We start from the raw sequence: 12885 nt of genomic DNA on the forward strand, positions 1-12885 counted from the left end.
CACACTTAGTCTGTGTATTAGACATATTAAATTACAAAACACTGTGTAGATTAATAGGGACACTTCACAAAAATTATAGGCCTAAGAAAATGAACAAAAGCCAGCATATTGTATTTTTGTCAGACCAGAGATGTGTAAATGTGCAAAATGTCATGTTCAATATTGTCTAAAGTTTTTCTAAAGTTGATTAATACAAAACTACTGGCCACATACACCTTAAAAAGTTTGCCTCCAAGGCACTTCAGCAGACACTTTCTTTTGAGATTCACCTCAAGGCTCCAGGTGAGAGTGCAAACACTCAAAAATTATGCTGTCCAAATTTGCAACTTGACTAAAGATACATACACTATGAAAACAAATAGGCAATTAGAGTTAAGTAACTGTAATTCACAAATACTTTGAGCAAATCAGTTAAAAGGCTTGCCAAACTGTCAAAGATGATAATCATACTACATCACCCAATGTGTAATCCAATCCAGCTTCACAATCAAATGTGTTGACAAACTGAACATTACTGCTTCTGTTTACATTGTTAAACATTGTAATATTTGTGTAATAAGGCTAATTTTGATGTACTGAGCAAGTACATACCTGATCAAGAACTTTATACATTCTGGGTCTTCTCTCCGACAAAGCCCCATTTCTGATGATCTCAATTAGCTATTCAAAGAAGACAGAAACCACGGTTAAAGTAATCACGGTTAATTCTCAGAAATTCAGCATTCTTATTCTTAAGCAAAGCATGCTGGAAACAATTCTCAAACCAAACTTACATGATGTATGTGGTCACATGGTTTTCACAGAATGCAAAATTGTCATTTGATTTAAAGCAAATCATCACATGCAGCTTTTCCACAAGCTGAGGCAAAAATACTTATATTTAGAAGGTGCACAGGGCCATTCAATAAAATACTAAACACCATCATAGTAATACACAATACTGAATTAATGATAAAGAAAAAAAAAAAAAAACTAAAGAGAAACATAGTTATTTTATAACTCATTACATCAAATCCGAAGTGTTGTGCAGGGAATTCTGGGATTGTCACTGGAAATTACATTAAATTTAATCAGAGTTATGGACTGTACATAGTACAGAACTGTTACTTACTGTTAACCAGTTATAAGTTTTACTGTAGCATTTTTACAGTCTTTTACTGTTAAAATCACATTTTTTGTGTCAATCAAACATTAATATTTAGTAGTTAAATATCATCACAGCTTTGCTTATATTCGAAAATGATTATGCTTCATTTTCACTAGTTTTAATTTACAGGTGTTGTTGCGAACAGAAATTCAGTTTGCACACAGCTTTGCCAAAGGGCAACTGCCAAGCTTGCACATGCGCACTCTTGTGTTTTCTTATTAACCCTTGCACCCTGCATGAGTCAACAAAATGACTACGGCTGAAAATGCTCATAATGTTCCTATTATTATGTCACAGTAATTTAACCTTAAAATAAGCTTCGTGAGTTTAATTATTATGGATAATACAAATACACACTATACATATTCAGTCTAAAAGTAAAATAAAATGTGCTAAGGAGACAGCTTCTCTTTCACTTTCCAAGAACTCCACACCCAAATGTGAATCAGATCTAATGTCAGTAACTTGCTTTGCTCAACGTGAGAGTTAAATCGACGGCAGTGTCCTGTCCTTCAGACATTATCCTGAGAGATAAAAGGTAACTTTCAAATTTCTTTCAAATTATTAAGATGCCTAAAGTTAACTAAAATTTCAAATACTATGTCAAATATATATTCTGTTCTCTTTTAGCTTACTTTTATTTGAAGCAATCTACTGACATACACATTGTTACTAATTCATCCAACAAGCATTCAACATCATTTTAGCTTTTGCTTTTATCCCTCTGTACTATTCTTTATCGTCAAGTGGAACAATGGAAAATGCGGAACTCTTTATTAACTGAATTCGATAAACAATGGAAGCAGGTGCATAAAAGGGTCTATTTATATCTTATTTAAATTTTCTTGGTATATTTCGAAGACATCTGATTTTCAAGTGGTAGCATTGTTTTATTAATATGTATGCGTCATATATGCTGCTCAAGATTTTATAAAAGACTAACACTTGTTTAAGAAGGGAGTGGCAGTTGTGGTAGAAACAGACACATTAAAACCTGTTAACAAGTGTCAAACTTTAAAGCTAAACCCATACGATAACCAACAACAACGACAAATATAGCTGCAAGCAGCAATTACGGAACCAAGCACTAGGCAAGCAAGGAAACAATCATCAGAGCAACTGAAGCCATTTTAAGATGATTTTAGCAAAAATGGGTGAAAAAATAATAAACACTAGTAATATGACTTAATGGGTTATCACTTTTGACCAACAGGTGGAACTGTTATCAAATTGATGTGGTTTGTACAGTGTGATGTGACAATGACACATACAAAGTTTGATGTCAATATGTCAAAGCTTTGCAAATATATAGGCTCAGACACATTTCAGCATCATGTCTCAAATGTGTTGCATTGCTATACAAAAAAAGGTTTTGTCTATTGACACAAAATCCAAAACTATGTGTCAGCACATTCTGAAGATGATCTAACTCTATTTTAATGAAAATCGGACGAACAGTCATGGAGGAATTAGGACAAAAGCAGGTTTTCAATATAAATCAAAACAGCGGACTGGAAGTTGGGCCAACTATGGCATAATTAGTAACTTGGCCCCTAATAATAATAGGACAGTAATATTTTTGGAAAATATATATTTTTTAGAACTTGAGGGGAAAGCGCTTAGAGTGAAACTGCAGGTATTGGTTTGATTGTCAGGAAATTGAGAAGAAAAAATAAATCCTGAATATAATTTAAATCACTCTGGATAAAAATGTCTGACAAATATTATATTGCTGTCAGAATACCATGAAGGTCTCAGCAATTCTCTAAACTGAGGATTTGTGAGAGCAGATCTGTCAATGGCTTCACGACCATCAACTTTATCACCTGGAATGTAAATAAAAAAAAAAAAGAGATCAGAAATTTCAAAAACAACAAAATGCAGATGTAGTTTGATTTCAGGAAACACACATTGGAATTGGAGTTGAAAATATTATTGAAGACTATAAAGATGAGTGGCATATCTTATACAACGTACACCTGCTCCAGCAAGTAAACAGCCATACTAGTAAGGAAAACACTAGTTATCAATCCATTAATAGACAAAGACAATTTAAGGGAGGTGACAGATACCACAGAAAGCTGCACTGTTGTGTGAAAAAGTTCATGAAATTTCATCAGCTGTTTGATGTCTGAAGAAGAACGAACCCTGAAAATCAGAATTATATGTTCAAGAGTCAAATTGCGTCCAGGTTGGATTATTTCTTTGTTCCAGATGAATGTATGTGGCTTGTCAGAAATTGTGAAATCAAAGACTCTATTATGCAATAAAAAGCATTAAAGCATCTTTTGACAGAAGAGATGGGTTCATCACTAGGCAAAGAAAGCACGCAGGCAATCACTGAGGTTGACATTTAGTCCGCTATACAGTACAGTCATGGCCAAAAGTTTTGAGAATTACATAACTATTGGAAATTGGAAAAGTTGCTGCTTAAGTTTTTATAATAGCAATTTGCATATACTCCAGAATGTTATGAAGAGTGATCAGATGAATTGCATAGTCCTTCTTTGCCATGAAAATTAACTTAATCCCCCAAAAAACCTTTCCACTGCATTGTTAAGAAGGCTTCAGGGCGTCCAAGAAAGTCCAGCAAGCGCCAGGATCGTCTCCTAACGAGTATTCAGCTGCGGGATCGGAGTGCCACCAGTGCAGAGCTTGCTCAGGAATGGCAGCAGGCAGGTGTGAGCGCATCTGCACGCACAGTGAGGCGAAGACGTTTGGAAGATGGCCTGGTGTCAAAAAGGGTAGCAAAGAAGCCACTTCTCTCCAAAAAAAAAAACATCAGGGACAGATTGATCTTCTGCAAAAAGAATGGCGAATGGACTGCTGAGGACTGGGGCAAAGTCATATTCTCCGATGAGGCCTCTTTCCGATTGTTTGGGGCATCTGGAAAAAGGCTTGTCCGGAGAAGAAAAGGTGAGCGCTACCATCAGTCCTGTGTCATGCCAACAGTAAAGCATCCTGAGACCATTCGTGTGTGGGGTTGCTTCTCATCCAAGGGAGTGGGCTCACTCTCAATTTTGCCCAAAAACACAGCCATGAATAAAGAATGGTACCAAAACACCCTCCAACAGCAACTTCTTCCAACAATCCAACAACAGTTTGGTGAAGAACAATGCATTTTCCAGCACAATGGAGCACCGTGCCATAAGGCAAAAGTGATAACTAAGTGGCTCGGGGACCAAAACGTTGAAATTTTGGGTCCATGGCCTGGAAACTCCCCAGATCTTAATCCCATTGAGAACTTGTGGTCAATCCTCAAGAGGCGGGTGGACAAACAAAAACCCACTAATTCCGACAAACTCCAAGAAATGATTATGAAAGAATGGGTTGCTATCAGTCAGGATTTGGCCCAGAAGTTGATTAAGAGCATGCCCAGTCAAATTGCAGAGGTCCTGAAAAAGAAGGGCCAACACTGCAAATACTGACTCATTGCATAAATGTCATGTAATTGTCGATAAAAGCCTTTGAAACGTATGAAGTGCTTGTAATTATATTTCAGTACATCACAGAAACAACTGAAACAAAGATCTAAAAGCATTTGAGCAGCAAACTTTGTGAAAACTAATATTTGTGTCATTCTCAAAACTTTTGGCCACGACTGTACAATCTCTTCAAATATCAGACACATAGAGACCAGACGGCATCCCAGTTTTCTTTTAAAAAGACAACATTAAAGGTCCACTGAAGTGCCTTGAAACACGCAGCATTATTCTATGTGGTGACGTAATTTTAACTGAAACAGGAATATATCACGCAGCCCCACACTTCATTTAAATAGCCAATAGCGTTCCATTTATATCTGCTTGGGCCAGAGCCGTTGAAGCTCGGTAAAGCCGCATTTGTAAGCTAAATATGAAACTCTTATTAAAACAAAATAGTGATCATAATCATGCTGATGCAGTGTAGTTTAATACATGCACTCGCCATATGATCTGTGCGTCTCTGGACCGGAGCCAAGTCTGGAGTAGACTGTGCGTATTTCTGCGATTCGCGTGACACAACGTGAAACCAGACCTCATTTGGCCCAATAGAAAGCAAATTTACACTGTCTGAATCGTTCTCTATCGCCTACATTGTGCACTACATGCCATTCACCATACAGAAAACACTAAAACTGTGAACAAGTAACCGATCTCAACTGCAGATTCAGTGTCTATTTAAAGGGGTCATAGGATGCCCATTTTCCACAAGTTAATATGATGCTTTAGGGTCCTAATGAAAAGTTTGTAATATACTTTGATTAAAAATTGTCTATGGTAGTGTAAAAAAAACACTAATTTTACCTGGTAAAAAATGCCTGTTCTCAGCAAGCGATATCAGTACCTGGCCCTTTAAATTATATGAACCTCTGCTCACCCTGCCCCTCAGTTCTGTGGGGCGTGTCATTACATAGCACAGGGGGTGTTGCCTAGACAACAGTTGGGGGTATAGTTGTATAGTTTGGGAAAAAAATGACACTGTACAACCCTATCCATTTAAAATTAAATTTTAAAACCGGAGTTGGAACCGAAACAAGATGACACCCGCAAAGAAGTTCAGCAATTACGGCTTATACTGGATGTGTTTGAATGGTTAGTGAACTTAATATCACTTTGATTTATCTTTGTATGTACTGGCAGGGGAGAGAACTGAGAAAGATATGAATGCGATGTGTTTACTGAGGTACAGAGACGAACTCCATGTGTTTACTGAGGTATAGCTGATTGAATGAGAGCAAAATGTGATCGGTTAACATAACCTACCCCGTCCTAACATTGAAATACATAAATGTGAGTGTTATGGTATTTACTCATATGCAGTTGCAGGCTGTAAACACTTGCGTTAACGTTACCATTTTTAATGCAGTTATAACTGATCCAAAACGATTTAAAATAATTGTACATGAAATCATTAACAGACACCATTTTAAACCATCTAGCGTTACAAAGCTAAGCTTAATGTAGTTTTACTACAACGTACACAGTTTGTAAATAGACAATCACCTTAATGCATTGTTCATTATAAACGTCCGATTATGAATTATATTGAGACGGATGTACATAGAGAAGACGACATAACCATGTTCTCTGAGAGTGTAAGTTACACTTTAGCTGCATTCATCGTGAAACGCGCTAACTTTAGCACATTATTTAAAAGGTGATTAGCAAAGATTCATATAAAAAGAAATTACACTCACTTCTGGTGGAGATGAAGCAAGAACACGAATAGTTACAGATCCATTTTTCAGCAGCAGCTTCGCAAAAACTGCTTTATACTGACCCTCGTTTTTAAAGCAGTATGGTGAGAAATGATTCACGTAAACATGAACCCATTTAGGTAGATCGGCGGCCACATTCCCTCAGTGCTGTCAGTTTACTTCTGACTCTGGGCAGGTCTATGCTAAAACACTTCTGTCTATCAACTACCTGTCTATCAAAAAAACTGTCGGTGTTATGCCACTATGACAGTCATCTGAGAACGGCTCGATATGAGAAGAGGCAAATTATTTTACTCAATTAAAAGAAAACTATTGGGTGGATCTTTGTCATTCTATGGTGGTTGTGTACACACTCTCCCAACACACATTTAGGTTCAAACAGCTTGTAAAAGTGCATGTGGCACCGGATGACCCCTTTAAAGGGTAGGGGGCAGGACGCTACGTACTCTAGAGAGCATTTGATTGGACAGAACATTTGATGAGAAGCTGAAGTGCACGGTGATATCACCAAAATCATTGATTCATATTGGAGGAAGTGACGAGACTGAGTTTTGAATGCCCATATCTTGTAAACGCGAATTTTGTCCTTGTTTTGAAGCACACTAGCTTTTAGATAACATTAAGGCTAATATATTCATACTAAAAGTAAAAAGTAAAAAAAAAATAACACAGAGGAAGAATCAGAAGTCATTTGGTCTCGTAGAGTGTATGAAGAGCATGAATTGGTAATACAAGGAAGAAGGGTGATGGAAGATGAGGATAATGAAGATGAATCAGATCGCATTTGCTGATTTGTTCTTCTCTTTGTGCTCCAATTGTTTCATAATGGAACAAGGTTGGCCAAAGACTCTCACAAACTGATGTTGCCATATAGTTGCCTTCATTTTGCACATCAAGTGCTTTTGCGCCACTCTGCACTGCAGTCTTTCATGCTTTGTTTCACAATCAAATATAATTTCTATTAAACCTATTTGTTGTTGTGTCCTGTTTAGAATCTGTATATATTCACAATATTCACTTCACAAATGTTTTCATAACATTTTTTTGTCTCTATATGTTTAATTAAGATGACATGCAAAATGTGCAATGTTGGTACACGCACACACATACTGGGAACCACTGGTCTAGAAAATGGAAAATTAAAACCAGTAAATTAGAAAAGTTTACCATTTAGATCATCTTTAATTTACCTTCCAATAAAATAGAAATAACATTTTTTTCCAGACTTTATAGAACTGGGATGGTCAACTTTCCAATTAATTCTAAAGCTAAGTATATTTATTTTTCAATCAGAACTAAATGCTGTCTTCTTTTTGTTCCTTTTCTCTCACTCTCTCTTTGCCCTTAAGACAGACCATGTATGCAGTTGTTACCTTGCAAGACTCAGATGAGGTGATGGTGGTACCATCAAATTGGTTGAGTTTAGACAAGAGACAATGTTACTGGCCTCCATTCAAATCAACAGAGAGGTGCACAGAAGCTGTTCACAACAGAATTAACCCTGAAACAGGAGGGAGACCATGGGAGAAACTACACATTATCTTTCTCGGAGAATATGGTAATGGTCACTTAATTTAAAACAAATGTTTAATTTTGGATTCTGTATTGTCTAATAATTTCTCAAATAATATAATACAATATTTATCTCACTGCAGGCACTTTTGAGAAGGCAAAAGAGGGGCAAAAAGAATTCAAAGAATATAAAGAACGGTAAGTAACAGACTTGGATTTTGTTTAAAAAAATAAAAACCAGAAAGAGCAAAAAAGTGATTTGTACTGTTTTGTTTAAAGCGTTGTTTATTTTCAACTATAGGTCATATACATTAGACACTGTATTACCTTCAATAAAAAAACTACATAATCAGCAACAGCAACTTCTTCCTGCATCTCCATCAAGAATGTCAGATGATGGTGAGTAAGCTTCTTTTGACATAATCAATAGAAGTTTATTTTCTCTTTTTTTTTGTAATTGTAGCACAACTCATTTTACCCAACAGACATTGATGAAATCTTCCAAATGATGAAAAACGTCAAGAGTACGGTTCAGCAAAACTCGACCATGTTAAAAAAAATACTCAAAGACAATACGGTTTCTGAAGCCCCCAGCAGTACATGTGTGCCTTCAAAAGACATTAAAGTAAACCTAAAACTGCCTCTTAGAACCTTTGAAGATGTGACCAGGACTGAAATGGAGCTCAAGAATGCAAAAACACGCAAAAAATATGTGAGTCTACATAGCAATGATACAATATTTAAATGGATACTGTACACTCATCTGCCTATAATGAAAAAATATATTTTAAATAATAATTAAACTAAATATAACAGTACTGAAATTCCCTTTTGTTCAATGATTATAAATAAATAGGTTAAGACATTCTGATTGTAGGCTAATCAAAAGTATTATTACCTTTCTTAGAAAAGTTTAAAGGTTCTACAGTAGAAATATAGTCCAGGCAGACTATTAAAGCCATACAGTTTAATGTCATTAAACACAATATTTGACTGATTTAAAGCAAGGATTGGCTAATTAGAATCACATCTATTCTTCACAGGTAAAATATTTGTCAGGGCTTGGAGGTTTTGTGCCCAAGGATGTGATTAAGAATATTATGCAGCAAGTTCTAACAGATGATCTGGCTACACAGTTCAACTGGCAGGGGAGAGGACATAAAAATGCATTCTCTCAGCTTATTATAACAGATGTGATCAGAGGTAAACACACCGCTGCATGAACATTTTCTACAAAACCAAGAATGTATTTTGTCTGCAGCTGTCTTTACTTTCAAATCAAAACAAAGGCATAAAAAATAAAATATATTTCAAGAACTCAGAGACAAATTTGATCTTAAGAACATACAAACACTTACAGATCTGGCCATTTAAAATGTGCGTGGGAAGGAAAGTGGTCTCGCGTGACACCGGTATATTCTGAGGGATCACAGAAAATACATTGACACAGGAAAGACATGATCAGTAGGGGGCAGTCATGTAACACACTGAACTGAAGCAGCAGCAAACATCGCTGCAAGCTAAAAGACTCGTTTGTACGGTGACCTGGAGGGGACATCTTCGGTTCACTTATGTTAGTCATGGCCACGACATATAAACTCATGGGAACGTCATATTATATTATTGCCACGAGATATTAATTCATGGGAACGTCATATTAACTCGTGGGAACGTGATCATTTTGTAGAGGTGAGGTATGCGTGACCATAGTAACCCAGGATTATCAGAGATATGTTTATTAATATTTTATTTTGAGTTAAGAAATGATTATATAAATTGTTATAGAAATTAATACAATATTAAGTTATTAACAATAGGCAATGTTGTATATGCGAATGCTGTCTGTGCGCGATGTAGACAGTATTCGAAAGTTTATCATGAATAAATATTACATAAAGTACTTCAAATTAAATAGCCCTGCAAGAAACATTTTATGCATCCCACCACAGTCTTATCAATTTAAATTTAATTGTAATTTAACATAATCTTGTCGGTTAATAAATAACTTAACAACGTCAGTTGTCGGTTGGGAAAAATAAAATAACCGAAATTAACATTTCTATTTCCAATGCAGTCTAATAAATGTTCATCAGGACAAAAAAAGAAAAGAAAATAACAATACAACTGCACCTACTTATGAATATCTTTTTGCCATTCGTTGGAACCATAATTTCAGGAAAGAGGAATTATTGAACTATTGTTAACAATGGTATTTGTGACCAACGCCCCCTAGAGCTGGCCAAGGTGTTTGGCTACAGAATGTTGTTCCTTGCGCCACCTGGTGGATATTATATGAAGCGCAACAACGTTTTAAAAAAATCTGAAAAGGCGCCTGCAGGCTGCTGCGTGAAAATAGATGCATTTTTAATGGCCAGATCTGTAGCTGTGAGCATGAGGCACTGTACAACAAATGCTTGAAAATTTTCAACTCATTTATCAAGTTTCCTCTTTTTAGATGCTGCATTAAACAGAAATGTAAACAGGGGTGACTGTGAAACTGAAATAAAAAAATATCTGAGTTACGCAGCTGGTCGGAATAAATCAAAAGAATAAGGAGGTGCGTGATATACAGATGTTAGTTATTATGTGAATGCTCTCAAGGCACCCTAGGTGTATATGACTTTCTTTTTTCAGTTGAATTCAATAGAAGTTATATTAACAATCATCCTGGCTCTTCCAAGTTTTATAATGGCAGTGGACGGGTGTTTCTATTCAGTCCAAAAGAAGTCCAATAAAGAGCATTCAACCATAATAAAAAGTGATTATTATGTTTTAAATATGGATATTTTTCTTACAAAAATGCATCGATTCACTACAGGAGGCCTTTATTCACCCCCGGAGCCATGTGGAGCACTTTTTATAATGGATGCATGCACTTTATTCGAGTTCTTGTGGACAGAAACACCCACCCACTGCCATTATAAAGCTTGGAAGAGCTAGGACATTTTTTTTAATATAACTCCAATTGGATTCAACTGAAAGAAGAACACCATATACACCTAGGATGCCTTGAGGTTGAGTAAATCAAGGTCTAATTTTCATTTTTGAGAAAAATAACCCTTTAATCATTGTATTGTACATTTTGCATAATTACCTCCTCTCCCTGCAGGTCCTGGGTTTGAGATTCCAAATGTGATTTCTACCTCACTGATGGACAACCAGCCAGAAAGGAACATTTTTGATTAATGAACAAAAACAGATTAAAGTCTGTCTTTTCTCTGTCATCAAATTTCATGTGCTTTCATTCAAAATAAACCTACAGTGTTTGTAGATTTTTAGATAACTAATCTTACACTAGTGAATTTACTATATTTATGTTCAAAACGAAAGACACCCATTATGTTTTTGTTGGCTCTTGTTCATCCCAGTGATTTTGGATGCCACACCGACACCTTCTAGTATTTTTGTTTGTAGGGGTGGGAGAAAAAAAATCGCTTCTCCGATGCATCACGATTCTCGCTTTAATGACTCGGAATACTTCAGAATGGATTTTGAGCTTGTTTTTTCCCTGTGCACACTAGAGACACAGCGGGCTTCATTGCATAAAATTTGTACTGTGCATTGCTTGACAGTGTGCGCTTCCTGCCGTGTTTTACTTTAGATATGCTTTCATTTATGCTGTTTGGAATGCAGTACTATTAGATGCATGAAACTCACGCCCTGACAGACTTTCACGTGCTCTTTGTGTTTGTTAATCCCAGAGCTCAATTGCAGATGCGTTTAAATGCACTTGCATTTGAAAATACTTATATATACAAAAACTGATGTATACACAGTTATGTTTTCAGAGCAGGACAAAACATCTGATATATCAAAATTGATCTGTGCATTAGTTTGAATGCAGCCTGTTAAAGCAGCCACTGTCTATGATCTCATTAGTAATAATCAGCTGGCAATCATGCTGAGGAAAAAAAACAAAAAAAAACAATAACTATTGTCTGTAAGAGAGAAAGTGCGTCTTTTATGTGAGAGTGAAGAGAATCCACCTGTGACAGAACTTTGTGCCCTCGCATTACAATAATGCGCTCTAGACATATTTCACACCTCAAACAAACTATTAAAATAAGAAGAAACTCACATATGAAAGCTTCATTTGTTTTTAATTTGTTAAAATGAATGGAGACTACCGTGTTTTTTCGTGTGTGCTCAACCATTTCCATCGGTGGTGCTAGATCACATGATGAGGTCCGCACATCCTTTGCATGGAAACAACGCCGCAAAAAGAATAAATAAAAAGCTTAATAAAAAGCAAAACAACACATGCACATTTTCTTAATATGATAATTAAAAATCAACAGACTGATGAAAATGCAGGACATTTTCTCAATATGCAACGTGCGGGTCAAGGGGTAAAAATGCTGTGCGGTACAACGCAAAGTAGGAGGTACAAGCAGCTGCCTTAAGTTTTCAAGTTAAATCAGCTTAAAACTACAAGTCATTTTAACTTATTACAATCAAAATAAGTTGATTTAACTTGTGAGTTTAAACGACTTAAGTTGATTTAACTTAAAATTTTAAGGCAGCTGCTAAACTGCTAAAACAGCTGCTTTACCAGTTGAAACTGGTAAAAACTTTTTACAGTGTAGATGCTGCTAAAATGTGCACACTGCACCTTTAAAATGTGTTTTGATTGACCTCATTTCTGTATTTTAGTAAATGCTGTAGTAATGACACAAAAACATCTGTAACTTTTTCTGTGGAAAGAGTTTACAAAGAATTAATATTATTCAATAAATATCAATCAAGCACACAAATCATTGATGTCAATGTGGCATCTAAACCGTGACACTGGTTTGATGTAAACTAAATGTCAAACACATTGACCTACATACACATGCAACCAATTTCACCATGAGTCTTTAAACTTTATAGATTCACTCAATTACTGCTGGAAACTAAAATAGAAAAATAAACTGTCCAAACTGACCTTACAATTATGTTATACAGCATCTTGATCAAGTCTTCACTAAAATTTAACATCAAATTGATCTGCTGGGTCATTTTCATTGGATGTAAAAAATAGAAG

The 12885-nt window shown here is 35.9% G+C and overlaps 1 protein-coding gene across 1 annotated transcript; it reads left to right on the top strand.

The window, feature by feature from the left end:
- Positions 1-1388: 1388 nt before the first annotated feature.
- On the top strand, positions 1389-12885 carry LOC141292947 (uncharacterized). Its single transcript, XM_073824996.1, has 8 exons — positions 1389-1685; positions 7697-7905; positions 8003-8057; positions 8161-8258; positions 8345-8571; positions 8903-9062; positions 10315-10416; positions 10969-12885. The coding sequence occupies exons 2-7, from the start codon at positions 7704-7706 to the stop codon at positions 10410-10412; spliced, it is 840 nt and encodes a 279-aa protein (XP_073681097.1). The 5' UTR covers positions 1389-1685; positions 7697-7703; the 3' UTR covers positions 10413-10416; positions 10969-12885.

The sequence above is a fragment of the Garra rufa genome, chromosome 19 (genome assembly GCF_049309525.1).
Source record: "Garra rufa chromosome 19, GarRuf1.0, whole genome shotgun sequence".
Lineage (NCBI taxonomy): Eukaryota > Metazoa > Chordata > Actinopteri > Cypriniformes > Cyprinidae > Garra > Garra rufa.